General features: G+C 40.2%; 5 protein-coding genes across 10 annotated transcripts; 1 reads left to right on the plus strand and 4 right to left on the minus strand.

The window, feature by feature from the left end:
- Positions 1–86: 86 nt before the first annotated feature.
- On the plus strand, positions 87–4,812 carry mettl27 (methyltransferase like 27). 6 transcript variants are annotated; one of them, XM_079650581.1, is made up of 10 exons: positions 87–229; positions 684–812; positions 1,106–1,234; positions 1,623–1,758; positions 1,941–2,033; positions 2,161–2,702; positions 3,304–3,580; positions 3,763–3,846; positions 4,058–4,180; positions 4,325–4,812. In XM_079650581.1, exons 1-6 carry the CDS (start codon positions 200–202, stop codon positions 2,367–2,369), a joined length of 726 nt encoding a protein of 241 aa, XP_079506707.1. In that variant the 5' UTR covers positions 87–199; the 3' UTR covers positions 2,370–2,702; positions 3,304–3,580; positions 3,763–3,846; positions 4,058–4,180; positions 4,325–4,812. The 6 variants fall into 6 exon arrangements, with proteins under 6 accessions (XP_079506707.1, XP_079506708.1, XP_079506706.1 ...); XM_079650582.1 differs by having other exon boundaries at positions 2,161–3,580; positions 4,058–4,186; XM_079650580.1 differs by having other exon boundaries at positions 2,161–3,580.
- Positions 4,813–5,832: 1,020 nt separating this feature from the next.
- LOC307019618 (claudin-4-like) lies at positions 5,833–8,611 on the minus strand. The gene has a single exon (XM_079650618.1). It carries the CDS (start codon positions 7,546–7,548, stop codon positions 6,586–6,588), a length of 963 nt encoding a protein of 320 aa, XP_079506744.1. The 5' UTR covers positions 7,549–8,611; the 3' UTR covers positions 5,833–6,585.
- A 304-nt stretch (positions 8,612–8,915) lies between these two features.
- LOC307017590 (claudin-4-like) lies at positions 8,916–10,304 on the minus strand. Its single transcript, XM_079647196.1, has one exon. The coding sequence runs from the start codon at positions 10,196–10,198 to the stop codon at positions 9,566–9,568; it is 633 nt and encodes a 210-aa protein (XP_079503322.1). The 5' UTR covers positions 10,199–10,304; the 3' UTR covers positions 8,916–9,565.
- Positions 10,305–14,949: 4,645 nt separating this feature from the next.
- Positions 14,950–16,105, minus strand: LOC307017591 (claudin-4-like). The gene has a single exon (XM_079647197.1). It carries the CDS (start codon positions 16,098–16,100, stop codon positions 15,543–15,545), a length of 558 nt encoding a protein of 185 aa, XP_079503323.1. The 5' UTR covers positions 16,101–16,105; the 3' UTR covers positions 14,950–15,542.
- A 1,080-nt stretch (positions 16,106–17,185) lies between these two features.
- On the minus strand, positions 17,186–17,881 carry LOC307017581 (claudin-like protein ZF-A89; the record flags this gene model as incomplete). The annotated part of the gene is made up of 1 exon (XM_079647187.1): positions 17,186–17,881. The coding sequence occupies exon 1, from the start codon at positions 17,843–17,845 to the stop codon at positions 17,186–17,188; it is 660 nt and encodes a 219-aa protein (XP_079503313.1). The 5' UTR covers positions 17,846–17,881.
- Positions 17,882–18,430: the final 549 nt, after the last annotated feature.

Below are 18,430 nucleotides of genomic sequence, written 5' to 3' on the forward strand. Positions count from 1 at the left end.
GGTTTTTCTTTTGCATTTCTTTTTTAAAGGTTATATTTTTTTATGAAAACATGTGTGTCAGATATTACGGTGGCCGTAAACGCAACAACACGGAAACCACGAACCCCACACAGCTATACATACTGCACTCATAATAATACAAATACAGTGTGTAATTATAAACATCCGAGGGATCCAACTGATCCAACTTGATAAACTAATGAAGAAGAAAACAAACATCGAAGCTACTGTAGGTAACTCTGTCGCTAACATGCATGTTTATTTATTTTAAAGGCTGGTTGAAGTAGCAGCAGGCTGTGTTTTTAACCATAGTTGAGGTCGGACATGAACTGTGCAGTTCAATCTTTAAAATAGGTTATAGTTATTTACTAATGCAACGATAAGCAATTGAAATCAACATAGGCTTCTGATTATTAGTTGCACTGGTTTCAAATCATTCCCACATTTTCCTCATTTTACACTATTATCAGAATTGATTTGGATTTATTTTTAGATTGTTTTGGCTACATATGACATCACAAAATAAATGAAATGAAAACCAAAAAGTAGGGTTGATCAGCTTTTTAGAAAATTAATGATTTATTAGGATCACCATGCCTACTGAGCTCACAGTAAAAATAAATCTTATGACAAATGTTGTTTTTGTCATTTTACATTTACTTTTTTGTCATTGCTTTCACCAGGTTTGTATAATGGCAGCCACCACTAAAACTTTGGAAAATGTGAAAGCAAATATCTTATCAGCTCATAAAAGCAACACGTTGGCAGAAAAGGTGGACTTCTACAATTCATGGGCAGAGAACTATGATCAGGTGAGGTAACTGATGTACAATAAAAGGGCATCAGTGAACTATTGGCAGTATATTTTCCGGTTACATCTATGGGAAAGTAACTCACTTATTTAGTATATTTCTTTGCAGAAATTAAGGGAAACAACAAGTGAAAATAAATACTAAGTAAAATTGTTCAGTCCAAAAAACCAACAATAATACAACCTTTCCCCCCCCCCCCCTATATCTTAACAGATTTGGTTTTGCAGTGCTCTTGTTTACTTTCTTTGTCTGTGCTAAAAGCCACTGTTCCTTGTAAACGTTGGTTTGAGTAGGACGTGGCAGTTCTGGAGTACCGGGCACCGAGCCTGGCAGCAAACTGCGTCTCCTCCCATTTCAGCGGTGATCGTGGAGCAGCTGTAGTGTTAGATGTGGCCTGTGGTACTGGACTGGTGGCCAAACAGGTACATTCCCAAGATAGATATGGCTAGTCAGAATCAAAACTGCATACTTAAGGTCTGAATACAGTAATATTTAGTTTAATACTTTACAAAATATAAAACTAGAAAATATTCTATTATTTTAGATTGATGTTTAGTTTGTTTCACTTTAGAAGATTTCCACTGAATCTCCTCTCTTCTTGAACATGTTCCTGTAGGTTTGTGAATATTTATTATCACAATTGAATTCAAAAGTGGTTCTCTTGTTTACATCAAAAACCTTTATTTAAAACATTTTCTCTTTTTTGTCTTGTGTCTTGAACAGCACATTAACTATCCTTAAATGTTTTCCATGTTATACTGAGTTGACGAGTATGACCAATAAACAACCATAACTGTCTCTGTTGTACAGATGAAGAAACTTGGATTTGGACACTTTGTGGGTATTGATGGAAGTGAGGCTATGTTGGAGTTGACCAGAGAGAGCGGGTTGTACCAGGACCTGAAGCAGTGCATGCTGGGAGAGGGGCCACTACCTGTCCAGTGCGGTAATACAATGATTTAAATGATTTAAGATGTAATTTATCGCTGAGGTTATTCTCAAGTGGGTTGGGTGGGCTCTACTTTAGAAACACATTTTGGGCAAGACTCTATCTGACATGATTTTATGGCTATTAATATGGCTACTTCTTTACTCTGCACCTATTCCCTTTCTTTTTTTGACCTGCAGGTTCGTTTGATGTGGTTGTGATTGTTGGAGCTCTGAGTGATGGTCAGGTCCCGGTTGGTGTCGTCAGAGAGTTGTGCAAGTGCACCAAACCAGGTAAGAGTCTTTTTTGTATTTTGCATCAAACGCAGCTCAGATCATCGGTTGTGTATCATTATGTCTTCACTTTTGGTAAGTTTCGATCCTTCAAAAACACCACTGCACTCTTAACTGTTTCCACCAGGTGGCTACGTTTGCATGACTACCAGAAGAAACCAGGACAATGTAGAATACAAAGAGGCCCTGGAGCGAGAGCTGAAGCAGATGGAGGCCGATGGTCTGTGGACTTGTGTGGAGGTCTCTGAGGTGGAAGACTGGGAGCGAGCAGTGTCAGAGCATGAGGACGGATACATACCTGGTGTTGTGTACCTCTATAAGAGACTACAACTATAGTAGTAAAGGTAGATGTACAAAACATTTTTGAAATTATCCGTCCCTGACAATCCTGAAATTAAAGATGGGAAGCTTTATTCACAGGAATACATTTAAGATATGAAATGTTTATGACTAAATATCCATGCTACATATTGCAGTAAGATTGGTTTCGGAAAAGACTCAAACTTCAAACTTTTACAGAAGTATTTATTACGCGTTGTGTCGTTAATGTTATTTTGTACCATTAGTATCAACATTTAAATTATGGAAGATAATTTTGATGATTTCAACACTTGCTTTGATGCCAAATAAACCCACAGCCACAAGGATTTCTAGTGGTCTCAAAAAAAGGTACTGTTGGTTATATTTTGTATTGTCTTGATCTCAAGGTATATAATTTATGTGAATCTAAGGTAGGCTTACGTGACGAAAGAAATGTTACTCACTCAAATGCTCGAGGAGGTTTCTACCTTATATCCATTGTGAGGGAATCTATGATTCTCTGAAACCTGACCATATTTAATCTGAAGAATCTTTGCTGTCCAAACTGAGTATTTGTGTGTTAACACCAGAGCACTTGAGAGAACAGATATTAACCGTATATGGGTGTTATGTGATTTAACAAATTATATATATGAAAGAAATCATGATAAAATACTGCAGCTATCACAGAACGGTATTTTATAAATGTAGGCTATTGAGAGAACAGTGAACTAAAAAGTTTGACTCCCTTCTCTGTTGATCCTCAGCCAATCTAAAAGGTCTGATGAAACGGTTGTTTGATTGTGTGTGTTTGTCTGTGTGTGTATTAATAAACAGAGTGTATGCACAGCTGTGACTGAAAAAGCGCTTATCACGTTAAAAGTGTTCCACCAGCCTGAAGCAGCTTGAATTTCTCACCTTGAATGAGACTATCAAACAGAAACACTTGTTGTTTTTCCCATTCGCTCAGCCATCTGAAGTTTGGAGACTATATAAGATCTCCACCCCTGTGCCTGTGCAGACCTATAACTCGAGAATGAGGGTTGCTTTTGGTTTGTTGGTGTTGCTGCTTGGCCTGTGTGGGTCCGGGGCTCAGGGGGAGAGTGGAGGCCTCGGTGAGGAGGGTGAGAGCAGCGAGCTTCAGGAGGAATGGACCCAGCAGACCACAAACACAACCTCGCCTGACATCTGGTTGGAAATGAAGGAACTGAGACACATGGTGCAGATGCTGCAAAAACATGACTCAGGTACTGAGTTTTCACTTTTCCCGTTCAGTGTTGATTATGTTTTTTAGTTTGATTGACGTGTGTGAACTCATAATTTGAGTGCTGGCTCAACAGATAAGATGAGTATCAACATACTGTATATCATTTGTTTTGCATGTTAGCAGTTTGCAACTCTATTATTCACTTTGTTGCATTCATTTCAGAGATGGAGAGAAGACTGAACAGCAGTGAGAGGGAACTTCTTGATAGAAAGAAAAGGATTGACAAGCTGGAGAATTTAAATAAAAGTGAAGATTGTAATCTCCGTATACACACACACACACACACACACACACACACACACACACACACACACACACACACACACACCCCCACACACACACACACACACACACACACACACACACACACACACACACACACATACACATACACACACAAACCTTTTTAGTCCTGGTCAAGTTAACAATATCATGCATTGACTATTTTTGTTAACAGTGAACACGAAGGTGGCCTTTTACACAGCTCTGACTGATGCAGGATATGTCGGCCCATTCACCACGGACACCACACTGAACTTCAGCAAGGTCTTCACCAACATTGGCAATGCTTACAATGCAGGTACAGGTAATGTTCTGTGGGTGGCATGACAATATGTGGTAATTTAACCCTACCTAAATATGTGGTCATTTAACCCTACCTAAATATGTGGTAATTTAACCCTACCTAAATCAAGTGTTACATTTTCCTTTTTCTACTCTTTAGGTTTCTTCAAAGCACCAGTCAAAGGAGTCTACTACTTCCAGTTCACTGTGTGTGGTCACCACACAGGTCTTATGGGTGTATATGTGTACAAGAACAACAAGAACATTATGTTCAATGTGGAGTGGAAGGAAGATCAATTTTATAAATATTTCACTAACTCTGTTATCTTGGAGTTGATGGCAGGAGATGAAATTCACCTTGCTCTCCCGGCTACCCACGTTCTGTATGACGACGGCAGTAACCAAAGCACCTTCAGCGGAGCTCTTCTCTTCCCACTGTGAGGATGTTGTTATTTAGGCTGCTGAGTGTTTGATTTGTCACCAACTCTGATTTTATTGATACACTTTGATTCTTAAGATGCTACTCTTAAAATTCTGATGTAGTTCTACAATTGTTTGCACACGTATCAAATATGTTATTCTGAATCTGATGTTCCTCTTGTTTCATCACACAACAGCAATATTCAAATAAATAAAAGAGTAATTTAAGTGTAGCTTGTTATCATTAAGTGTTTGTATCCAAACTTTACCTGCAGGGCAGTGATGTTCACTTACTGTAAATGATGTGAATCTGGATCAAACTTATAAAGGTCATTAACTGTCATGTCATGTCTGTAATGTATCATAGACAATAGAAAATGGGGCAACTTGTCTTGTATCAAACAACACTACTTTAGGGTTAGTAATTGATTTATTGGTATGTAGGGTGACGATGGTGATGCAAATTGAATTTACAGACTTACAAGAAACATGCTCACGTGTACTATAAGTCCTGCAGCAAAGTACAAAAGCAACACAAGTTTTATTTGTACACATATTACTGTGTGATAATACACACTAACAACAGAAAGTTGTTTCTTTTTTTTGGCAAGTTCAAAGCATTAGATTTGGAATCTTCCTAATTGGGCTGTAATACGTCTGCCGGTAGATTGGGGATAGATCTATTGTTGGGCAATTTGATCTTGCTGAGTCTGATGTGTGTACACACTAATCACTAGATGGCAGGGTTTCATAAAACTATGAGACAACCTGCATATATCAATCCTATGGTTGAGTTGCCAAACAGGTGGTCATGGATTACAGCCAAATATTACTTTTTTTTTTAATATTGACTTGTTTAGTGCAGTTTTATGTTTGCATTAGCCTACCTTACAACATGTATTTATTTCTTATCTATGTAGTTCAAATTGTACAGGTGTATGTCATGTATTAATCTAACACATATTATTCCTGAAGTAAAACTTAGCAGCTTTATAATATGACTAGATACTGCACATTTGAATAAGCAAAACCCACTGAAACTAAGTTTGAATGCTCTACAAACACACGGTGCATCTCACCCTGCTCACCTGTTGTAAACACACTCTCTGTCAAACCAGTTTGTCCTGTAGATTTAAATGAAGAGGAATGAAAGGCCGGGGGATGCTGTGTACTCGAAAGGAAAGGCTCTTTTCAGGTCATTTGTGACATTTAGATCAGGGAAAAAATACTTTCTCAATCAAATTATATACATTTAAGTCATTTATTGAGAAGTTAACATACAATTGTATAGTCACATGTGTACAAATAAAATACAAAACTTTTCACAGTTGTAACAAAAAGCAGAAGCTAAATCCAAAAAGTGTAACCTTTACATTTCAATAAGTTGAGTTTTTCATTGTCGTATAGCTCATCAAATGATCGCTCACATGAATAATAAAAACACAATCCAATCAATATAAATGAATGATAGAAAAATTGCAAAAAATATCTTGTTTCTTCATTTCTTATGTTGCATTCAGGTTACTGTGCATCAAGCAGAAACCAACAAACTAAAAAGTCTGAGGTAAAATTCATAACACAGACAGATTCATTATCATTTTAGTGCATTGAAACAGTCAGAGCAAAAACTGGTACAGGTGTAATGATATACATCTTAAATTGAACATCTTAAAATAAGGCCAACGATCAATTCCATAAAGCAAATGCATACTTACTTTCACCTACTTTTATTGACACTGCACTTTGTTTTAGGTTCAGTTTAAGTGCACATAACAAGCTGCTATTCTCCTTCATATGGATGAATAGTTAAACTATACTTTTCCCGTTTGTCCTCTAAAAAAAGCAACACGGTGGAGTATAAAAAAAGGGTATGTAAATCCAATCAACTATTCTTTACCAGTAAACAGTCACACAAAAAGTAAACTGCCTCTTCTAAATCACCCTTAAAATAAAAAAGTTTGTAATTTGTGGTAAACTTAAGTACGCATGTGTGATTTTATTTCATAGGTATGTCCTCGTTGGATTTGAGGATGCATCCTCATTGCCACTCTCAACTGATACATTCTCTTCTTCTGCTCGTTTTAGCTGAGACTTCGTAGACGGCGTATCACTGTGTTCAGACTTTGCAGAGTCCAGTCTTTTCATCTGAGACTTTGTCGATGGTGCCCATGATTTTTCGGACTCCAGCCTCGAGCCCTGGTCCGGCTGGTCCTCCCAGGGCGGCCTTGTGTACAGAGGAGGTTTTGTTGATGAGCCTTGAGACCTTGGAAGACCTCCGACAGGCTGAGATGTTGCTGCTGGTACTCTGTTGCCTTGGGAACCTGGCTTGGTGGACCCGTTGGAGGAGCGGACCACCAAATAGCGGACAGAAGGGCTCTTGTCTGCTTCGTTTGCTTTGAGGGGGCATGCTGAGCTGATGAACAACCCCCCTCCCAGCATAAGCAGGATGGACGCTCCCCAGCCGATGTAGATGGAGGCTCCGATCTCCCTACGTTGAGCATCTATGGAGGCGCTGTAGAATTTCTTCACCACAGACCCTGCCGCCCACGAGGTTGGGATCAAACACAGCAGCCCTGTTACAATCAAAACGACCCCTGCTGCTACAGCCACCTTGCCCTTAACCCCGCCTCGTTCCTCGTCCAAAAAACGTGTGCACTTCCCTCCGACGAAGGCCAGAATGAGGCCTGCGGCGCCCGTGGCGATGGCGAGGACGATGAGAGCCCTGGCCGCCTGTAGGTCTGCGCTGAGAGCAAGGAGAGAATCGTAAGGTTTACACTGGATCTGCCCCGTGCTCTGCACCACACAGGTCATCCAGATGCCCTCCCAGATGGTCTGCGAGGTGACGATGGTTGTTCCCACGAAGGCCGTGACCCGCCATGTTGGCATTATGCAGCTCATGATGACCCCTGCCCAGCCCAGGAGGCACAAGGCGCTGGCCAGCATCTGCATCCCTGTGGAGGCCATGACGTCGAGGTGGAGGGAGGAATCCTCACAGACCCTTGAAAGTGCTCTAAAGTTGTTATTCTTCTCTGTGGTGCTTCTTTTGCTCTAGCTCCTTGTGACTCTCCTCTTGTTTCTTTCTGTGTCAGTCTTTCTCAATGTGAAATGTTGCGTTTTTCACAGCCTCCATTTCGTTCTTGCCTGAGTTGTAATGTTGTATCAGTCCCAGGAATGCGACTATTTCTGCTGTGCGTCCAGCCTCCAGCAGCTTTAACGCGACTCCGGGTGTGTTTGTGTTCAGCCTCAGTGTATTTGTTTACAGCCAGCTTGTCTTCTGTCTCTGTCCCTCCTACCTCATATCCATAAGTGCTGTCCCCTCCTCCCTCTCTCTTCTTAGTTCTCTACCTGAGAGTGCTCTTTCTCGTCTGTCATCTGAGAGGCTGCCTGTGTGCTACTGGTTGCTCAGGTGTGGATGCACCACACCTACTCTACAGGGAAACAAAAGGGGGAGGAGGATGAGAGGAAAACAGAGAGGGAGAGAGAGAGAGGCAGCTGTGAAATTGTGACATCATCTATTCCCTCCCTCATTATCTTGGTCTGACGAGATTATTTTGGAAACTAAAAGCTCTGGATGAAGCAGAAAGAATGATAGGCTTCTGGGCAATCATCATATTTATGAGATCTTGATTGATGAGTATCTTATACTGTTCACACACCATCTCCCTGCATACTCACTGAAAATGGATTGCAAATCTGATTCTATTCAGAAATGTAACACTTGTTGGGGCTCAGTGTGTGTGATTATACACATTCTGCGTGCACGCATTCATGTAACAAAAGGAGAAAGATGTGAAGCACAATCTCCTGGGAGAAAAAACCAGTTTCATTCTAGCAGTGGCCAGTCTGTAGATAAACCTGTTTGAAACATGCAGAACCACTCCTCACACAAACACAAACACACACACACACATACACACACACACACACACACACACACACACACACACACACACACACACACACACACACACACACACACACACACACACACACACACACACACACACACACACACACACACACACACACACACGGAATCTGATCAAATTAATAGAAAAATGTTGAGTGAGACATCACCTTTTTGACTACTAACTGTGCATTCAGTGTTCTTGTCTCTATGTGATGGAAAATCTTCTAATGAGGCTTAAAATAAAGTTATGGGATATTTTTTTTGTGTCAATTAATATGTCCACAAACAAAGTAATTACAAACTAAATATACCTTTATTTGTAATATTATTTCCTCTCCATCATGCAAATGTTTACAAAGAGGATCACTCCAACAAGATAATACAAATAAATGATACTACAAACAGACACACACACACACAGTTATGGCTCATTCTTTTTATTTAGCAACATTTCTTTGGCTCGTAGCACACATTTTCACACAACCTGTTTACAAGGATTCTGTCATGAACACTTGAAAAAACAGATCCACTGCTCAGCAAGGTATTTGTCATAACTGAAAAAACAATACATTATAAATTACTTGCATTTTAACGTTATAATACAGAGATAAAATCTGAAGACAATTATAACTTAAACAGATATTGTGAATCAGTCACATAATCATCATTCGTCTAGTTTGATAGAGGGGTTAAAACATCAGTCTTAGACAGAAAATATGTAATACACAGGCAGCTTGAATATATAGCAGGCATATTTTAAATCTCACACATCATGGAGCACGTGAGAGTATTTTACAAATGAATAGTACAATTGTGTCAATACTGGTGTGTATTCACATATAGAGAAATAAAAAACTGAAAATATTCTAAACTTTCTAAAGACAACAACTTGCATCCAAAAGACAAAAACCCATGCTAAAGCCACACACTCATCATATTTACTTGAACACATTATGAGCATTGTCATTCTAGATGGCTGACTTAACTTCATGGGTCAAACAGAAAGGGAAACGTATATAAACTCTTATTTCTTTAAAACCGATTGTCCCAATTCTGCTTCCTGCTGTAGATCTAAACGTAGGCCTTGCTGCTGTGCTCAGAGCGAGTCTTGGCGTACTTCACATCGTAGTCCTTCTCAACTCTGGGGGGACAGGAGCTGCAGAGGAGCCCCCCGCCAAGGATCAGCAGCCCTGCGGAAGCCCAGCCGAGGTACAGCGAGGCCCCCAGTTCCCTCCTCTGAGCGTTGGACATGACGGGGTTGTAGAAATCACGAATGACGGTGTTGGCAGTCCAGCAGATGGGGATCAGCACCATGACGCCTGCGATGATAAAGATGATTCCTGAAGCGATGGCCACTTTGCTCTTTACCGTTTCGTCTTCTATAAAGTTGGTGCACTTGCCCCCTGCCAAGCCGAGAATGACCCCAAAGAAGCCTGTGATAATAGCGATGATGATGAGTGCCCTGGAAGCCTGGAGGTCTTGAGGCAAAGCCAGCATGGAGTCGTAGATCTTGCACTGCATCTGGCCCGTGCTCTGGGTCACACAGTTCATCCACAAACCCTCCCAGATCACCTGAGCAGTGACGATGTTGGCACCGATGAAGGCTGTGACTTTCCAGGTGGGAAGAGCGCAGATGACGATGCTCCCCAAAAAGCCGATGATAGCCAGGATAAATCCGAAAATCTGTCTTCCACTGGACACCATGATGAAGCTCTGTCTGAAGACTGTGTTGCAAAGTGAGTTATTTATATGAGGCCGACAAAGGAGCCGGTCGAGGTTTGTATTGTCCACTTGAAGGAGAAGTTGAATGTGGCTGCCTCACTTACACGTTTAGTTGTTGAGGGAGGAGTCAGTGGAGGGTTTTACCCATAGGTTTTACCACGGTTTCCTCTCGGCTGAAACTAGTTTGTGAAGAAATCTCACTTGACGAGATGCTTCTCAACCGATAGTGTGACACATGGGCCCCTTTAAAGGTAAAGTAACTGAAAAACAACAAGCTATGTTTCCCTTAAAAACACAACCTAAATGTTAAATGATTCACTTGTAATTAAGACAGTCTTTTGTTTGGAAGATACAAATTCTACAAGAGGGACCTACAATGTGACTATGTCACTGGGCTAACCTCAAAGTAAGTTTCAAAGTTTATTTTTGATACATTTGAAAGAAAATTAGTGTTTTTCACACCTCTGAGACCACACAGTTTCAATTTATTACTAATGCTGTTTTTTCATTCATATAACTTTTAAATACAAAATAACTTCCTAAATCCACAAGTTAAGAATTTCCTCTTAAGAAATCAACATTCTTACAGTAGCCTAGTTCTGAAATATGTGACATTCATTCACAGTGAATGTAAATGCTCAGAGATACTCTTCCACACTTCCTGAGTGATTACACTGCCTATCGATACTGGTACAGAGTGATGACATGAAGATGCTGAATGCTCACATGATAGCATTCCCCCATTTCCTTCTAGCAGATGGAGGTCAGCCACAGAGCTCCACCTGTGGACAGGGCCGTGGGAAGTAGGGGTGCTGAGGGTGCTGCAGCACCCCCTGGTGGAGGACAGAGGATCTGCACCTCCACAAGATGTACCGGCGGGGATTGTTGTTAGCTTCTGCTGCGCTAACGGATATAAGAAGCTGTTTCTACAATAACGTGGAGAGAGAGTTCTGTCCTGTCAGACTGAGAGGCTCAGTGAGGTAAAGGACTCTGAGGGTTTAGTTCACTTTAGTCTAAGTTATCTCAGTGGGTCTCAAACGTTTTGATCACAATTTATGTAAGCAAATACTTCAAAGGGACACCTTTATAATTATTAGGATAAATAAAAACAGGTTTGAAATCATTCCAATGTAGGCCTATACTATAGGACAGTAAACCAAAAATATTGTTTAAAACTGGAGAGATTTAAAAATATGCATAAATAAATGTTAACTGGTAAAATAAGATATAAATGAACCACAAAAATAAAACAAGTTAGCCTACATTTATTTGTTATTGGCTATGGTAGGTTATTGGTTATGTTCACATACAAACCGATCTTTTTCACATGGGTGTTTAGAGTTGTATCCCCTAGATCAGCCTCTAGTAATTGGGCGCTCAAAGTGCACCAGATTGAAGTATTTTACTTTAAAATGTTAAAAAAATCTTCCCGGGGGGACACCCCCGGACCCCCTTAGAGGATCTGAAGTCCACCCCCCAATTCAACATGTTCATGCAATACTAAATACATTTGAAGCCTTTTTATATAAGCTGTCCACCATATCAATTCGTTTCTCTTTTTGTAGTGTATTAGTCTTTTGTAGAGGTTTTTCATTGCCAGCTAAAATCTTGCCTAGTGCAACAAATTGGTCAAAACCGGCCCTGGTGTCATCCCCACACCCCCCATTTGAAACATGTTCCCACGGCTATGCCTGTGGATGTGGTCAGTATTAACTGTCTTGCAGCAGCTATGTGCTGCATTGTGCTGCAAAGATTTTCCTTGAACACAATGTAACACTTTAGCACTTTCTTGCTTTGTCGTGACATTTAGGAGGAGCTGACTCATTGCAGTTGATCAAACTAAAGAAAATAAATGAATACGGAGGAAGTCTTTTTTTCAGTCCTGCATATAAGATGAATCTGCAGTGAATCTGAAATGAAAATGTTCTTTCTTATAGAGTGGGATTTTACATTTTATAAAATTAAAATGTCAGTATCGCAACAGCAAGTATATGAATGAAGAACTGATACAATTTATGTTTGTCATTTGAATTCGACATGATAAAAAAGAACTTAGCTGAACATGCTTATGTATAAATCCACATGTTTTTTAATCACAACATGTATTCAAATAATATCTGTGGAGGAAGAAAAGGAAAAGTTCTGAATGTGAAACCTGACTCATGATTGTATTCAATGTGTACAGAAGAGTACAACTAAATAAAAGGTTTTCTGATCGTTTCCAAATAAGTAGCTTTAAATGTACTGAAATATGAATATTTCACAATGTTAGTATGTATTGTTTCATATTGTTCCAGTTTTTCATTGAGGTTTATGATGTGTTTAATGTTCAAACCTATTTACTAAATTAAGAAACTCCGCTAGAATTAGAAATAAAGTCTTCTGGACTTCTTGAATTTGTAATACCCACCACAAGCGTGTGGACGCTTGTGAAACATGCATCCTGAGGAATGAGTATTGATCTATCCAAATTAATTAATTAGAAAATGATCATTCTTTAACATGTCAACAGAAACTTAGACGTAAAATGGAATAATGCCCCACAGCTCAGTATGATGTATATTCAGAGAGTTGCGCTCAGGCAATATGGCTGCCGCGTCAAACAACCTCACGTCTGGTTCTGTAACATAAAACAAAAGTGATTGAGTGTCGGTGCTGGATGCAGCGTTGGAGGAATAGGGGTTTCTCTCCCCAGAGACGCAGCACATCACAGCACCGCCGAGCAGGAGCAGCATGGAGGAGCCCACCTCCCTCTTCGTGCCCGCAGTCACTGAGGGGTATTTGGTTGAGATGGTTGCTACTGCCGACCATCTGACTGAAGCCAGGCACAGGACGCCAGCTAGGACACACAGAGCTCCACCGAGTAGACACACCTGAAAAAACAGAGGATATCAGAGATATTAAACATCAATGATCAGTGATTCTGTGCACTTCTGAAGTTGTTTGTGTAAGAATGATGAATAGCAGTACTGGTGTCAAGGTGGGTTTTATATTAAGGTCACAGACCACAGTAGTAGTCAACAGACACACATATCCAGCATTTGTCCAGTGTTACAATAAATGTCAAAGTTTAGCCTTCCACGCACTGACCTAAACAGTGCACTCTACAGGCAGTTACTAAAATCAAAAGCAGAAAAATATATTATTTTATTATTTCCAAACATTTGGATGCAACTAAAAAAAAAAAATGTAAAAGGGGATTTGAAGGTGTGGAGAAAAGCATTTTGAAAAAAAGTGAAAAAACATTACAAAGTTTAACTTTTGGTCTTGTGTTTTGTATTGATTGAGCAAATAATATTGACAAAAAATAACTAAAATCTTAGCCACTTTAACTCGACACTATTCCTATTCAGTGATTCCTACATAATTTTGTATTTCTTCAAATTATCAAAATATTAAGATCATTAGCACTCACCCGGTGCCCTCCATTTTCATTGTTCTGGGACAGTAACATTTTAAAAAGTACTTTGCCATGATATATATTATTATCATCATCAATACAGCTTCCTTGCAGATCCCCAAACACAATTCTTCATGATTTGAATTCAACTTCTGCACCTTTATTCATGAATGAAGAGGTGTGGCATCACTGCAGTTGTTTCCGCCTCCTCAGAGGGGCGTTACTACGAAGCCCAGCAGGCCGGTGAAGATGGAGATCAGTGTGAGGGCACGTCCAGCCCAGATATCAGCGGTTTGGTGATGGATGTGTGTCTACTGCACTCCATCTGCCCTGTGTCCTGAAGGATACAGTTTACCCACAGACCAGCCCACACCTAAGACAGAAACAAATTTGTCTCAATTTTGAACATTTATAGAAAATGTACTATCAGCAGGTTGCTTGGTACCTCACATTGCAACTTTAAGTTTTAAATATGTTAAAGTCATGTTTTTACAGATGATATGCACAATTACATGTATTGGTGCATACTTCAAAAATCCTATTAGTCTTTTGGTATTTTATTTTTAGTCATGATGTTTAAGTTATTTAGAGGAAACTGAGCTTTTTCAATGCAACGCAGCATTTTCATGTGTCAAAGTTTGCAGGACTTTGACATCTTCAAACTTTTTTTTTTTAGCCGATTCAGAATTTATTATTTCAAGTGTAAAAAGTGTATTTGTTTTAGTGAAAAAAAAACATGGTTGATGATCAAATTTAACTAAGGAAAGTTTTTTTGGGGGGTGACATAAAACTTATCTGAGATGCACAAAATCAACTCACCAATTGTGCCTTTGCTCCCACAAAAGATGTCCGACGCCACATCTGCAGTCCACATGTCAAACACACTCCTAAAACTTCTATTTGAACCACGGTCAAACTCCCGACTTCTAAACACTGCCCTGCCATTTGAAGACATTCTGTTATGAAGCAAAAAGCTAAAACCATATCTAATTCACAAAATGTTCGACTGTGACCGTCTCTTTTCTTGGTTCTGCTGAAATAGATTGTAAGCAGCTCTGATCCGCTGTTGAGTTCAGAAGTCAGACGACACAAAGACTAACAAGGATATGTAAACATGGTCCAGGAGGGTACATTTACAAAGAGTATTCAAACACTACAAACATAGCAAGTTCTTCAGGCTTTCAAACTGAAATGGCTGATAAAGATAACAGGTTATCCTCGAGGTTACAATTACTTCTCTTCTCTTGCATCAATATCTAAACTTTTTTGGACTTGAAAACATTTTTCAGTTGTTTTAATAATGTTATAGACAATAATGCAGAAGTTTTTAAACAAATATACAAAGTGAATTTAATGGTTTGTTAACATAAAAACATACAAAGCATGTTGGCAAAGCATGCCAAACACATTGTTCGATTACTCAATACTAGGGGACAAGATTTGAAAAAGTCTACCAGAGAATTTTTTTGTTTTTTCCATTTACAATTCAACTCATTTCACAACAACAAAGAGTAAACAATAACTTTTATCAAGATTTTTCATCATATCTCAAACTGATGACTCTTGCATCGTGTTCTTCACAAATAAAAAATGATTACATTAACTCAGATCTCTGTATCAAACATCTTTTTAAAGTTAACATCCTATAATATCACATTATACAATTATTGGCTCAACTTAACTTCATTTGTTCATCCTTCACTTTAAAAACAACCATAAAAGTTGCATTCCCTGGTCATGCCATTCACTTTTCACTCCACATTTGCTACACACTTTAATAATTTACACAGATTAGAGATAAACTGTCATTATTGCATTTGACTAAGGTTGAATAACTCTAAAGTCCATTACAGTAAACACATTACTGCAACTACAGTATTTGACGAAAGGCGCCCCGTACTCTCCATTTCTCTCTTCTCCTGGTCCTCAGCATCTGTAAGTGCTACACAGCACCCCTCCTCCAATGATGAGCAGAGCTCCAGACGCCCAGCCGACATATATGGAGGCCCCGAGCTCCCCCCTCCTCCCCGAGGTGGGCAGAGGATTGTAGAAACCTGTGATGATGCTGTGCGCCGACAAGCTGACAGGAATAACACACAGGAGGCCTGCTATAATAAACACCACACCTCCAGCCACGCCGATATTAGCTTTGTTCCGCCTGTCATCATCATAGAAGTTGGTGCAGCGGGCCCCAACCACAGTGAGCCCGATCGCCACCACGCAGACAGCGATGGAGACGCAGATCAGAGCCCTGGAAGCCTGCAGGTCTTGTGGTAAAGCCAGAACGGAGTCGTAGGCCTTACACTGAGATTGACCCGTGCTCTGGATGACACAATTCATCCATAAACCTTCCCAAAAGACCTGAGAGGTGATGATGTTTGCCCCAACGAAGGCCGTCACCTTCCACATGGGCAATCCGCAGATAAGGATTGTGCCAAAAAAGCCGATGATTCCCAAACACACACCAACAATTTGTGTCTGCATTCTGCCAAAAAACAAATCCAAGGCACGTATTTAAGTTTGCCACAATGTCAAAGAGAGCAACAAAGTCCTCGAGTTAAGCTGAAGATCATTTTAATCACAAGCTTTCACCCGGCTGTAAACGCAGCAGTGGCTGTGTTTTGCTTTCTGGTTTTGCACTGCAGGTGTAAGAGCAAAAGGGAGGGGACTTGCAAGTTTGTGGATCAGGTTTCCTGCTTGTCCTGATTCCGGCTCACTGTGAATAAGTAGGAGGAGGAAGCTGTTAACAACAGCGCTCATGTATGAAAGACTGCTTTGTGATCCGAACAAAAGGCTTTAAAGTTTTACGGATTGAAGTAACAAATGTAACAATTTTGAGTAAATCAAAACTTATATCTGCAGGTCAAACTTTAGCAATCACTTTAAATCCTGAGATACTAAATAAATGCTTCAGTTTCGGAGAGAAGCATCCTACCTGAATGACCACATAGCTTAAGCCTTAGGAGAACAGAAGACTAGAAGAGTATCAAATTACCCGTTAAGTAATGTTCAGTGTGACAAGCTAGACAAAGATATTTTCATGAGCATAAAGCTGGTTTAATGTACTGCAGAAACAATCTTCCTTATCAATACTGGAGGCAGTTGTTTCATCTCTAAAACACTTGTAAAGTGTAGGAAAAACTCTTTCCAAAGATCAAATCATGTCTTTGCTGGAAATATGAGGCCATAGCCAGAAGGTGGTTAGCTTAGCACAGCAACACAGTTAGCCCGGCCCTTTCAGCAGTAGGCCTTACATTCACAAACATAGTTTTAGAGTATGTAGTGACTTATTTTTGTCTAGACTAAATGTAGATTTAAAAATATAGCTTGCCAATTGACTTCAGGTGATGGAAGGCAGGTTGTTAACTTTGGAGAGCGCTTAGCTAGATTTTGAGCAAATAGCTGAGGAGCTGTCATAACCAAACCACCATTTCAAAACATCTATTCACATGATGATCCACCTCCACAAAACAAGCAAGGTTTTGGGTTCTTATAAAAGTAAAATGTATTTGATTTAAACAGTAGAAACACTTTAAAAATCATGAAGTTAACAGCATAAACATTATAGGTCAGTCCAGTTTCATAGAGAGAGTAGGCCTATAGACTCCGCCACTGGCTGCGGAGCGTGGGGCAGAGTATTTGGCTGAGTATCCGCTGTCCTTACTCTTCGGGCACTGGCAGCAAAGAAGGGCACCTCCAATCAGCATAAAGCCTGATGCTCCCCAGCCGATGAACAGCGCAACTCCCAGCTCCCTCCTCTCAGCATCGTTCAGAATGGGGTTGTAGAAGTTTCTGATGACAGTGTTGGCAGACCAGGACACAGGGATGATGCACAGGATACTACTAACGATGAAAAACACACCTGCAGCAATGGCTACTTTACTCTTGGCCTCCTCATCTTCAATGCAGTTGGTGCATTGTCCCCCTGCAACGGCTAGCATGATTCCCATTAAGGCCACCAAGATGGAGATCACAACAAGCGCGCGGGCAGCTTGAAGGTCGAGGGACAGAGCCAGCACGGAGTCGTAGACCTTGCACTGCATCTGGCCAGTGTTCCTCTGCATCACGCAGTTCATCCACAGGCCCTCCCAATAGGTCTGCGCCGTCACAAGGTTGTTTCCAATGAAATGACTAACCTTCCACATGGGCAGGGCACAGATGACGATGTCCCACAGAAAGCCGATGATTGCCAGGAAGATGGCCAAAATCTGGAGACCTGCAGATACCATGTTTTCACTCTCAAGCGGAAGCTAGAAGGAAATGTAGCTGTTAGAGATCTCACCTGCAGCTTTTATACCCACATGGTAGGCTGTGGTCTCTACTGATTGGATGTTCAAAATTGTTCAAATTGAAAACACCTGTGCTCATTAAGAGAGTGTCAGGCACCGATTGGAGGAAGTAGAAATTAATGATTATGTGGTTACAATTTTTTTTTAAATGTTTAGCGTTTAATACAAATATAAACTCAATCAATACATTCTGAAATACCTCAACCAATTCCCAACAATGATTTATATATTAATCTACAATATTAGCTATTATTTTTTCTCTTAATGTTTTTCAACAGCGTAATGTTGGTTTAATTTACTGCAGAGAGATTCTTCCTTATCAATACTGGAGGCAGCCGTTTTATATCTTAAACACTTAGTTATAAAGTCTGGGAAATACACTATTTCCCCAAGATCAAAATCATGTCTTTGCTTGAAAAATGAGGCCACAGCCAGCAGGTGGTTAGTTTAGCGCAGCTAGGCTCTTTGCTAAGCTAAGCTAAACAGCAACACAGCTAGCCCGGCCCTTTCAGCAATAGGCCTTCA

This window comes from Notothenia rossii (assembly GCF_949606895.1).
Source record: "Notothenia rossii genome assembly, chromosome: 9".
NCBI classification, from domain to species: domain Eukaryota; kingdom Metazoa; phylum Chordata; class Actinopteri; order Perciformes; family Nototheniidae; genus Notothenia; species Notothenia rossii.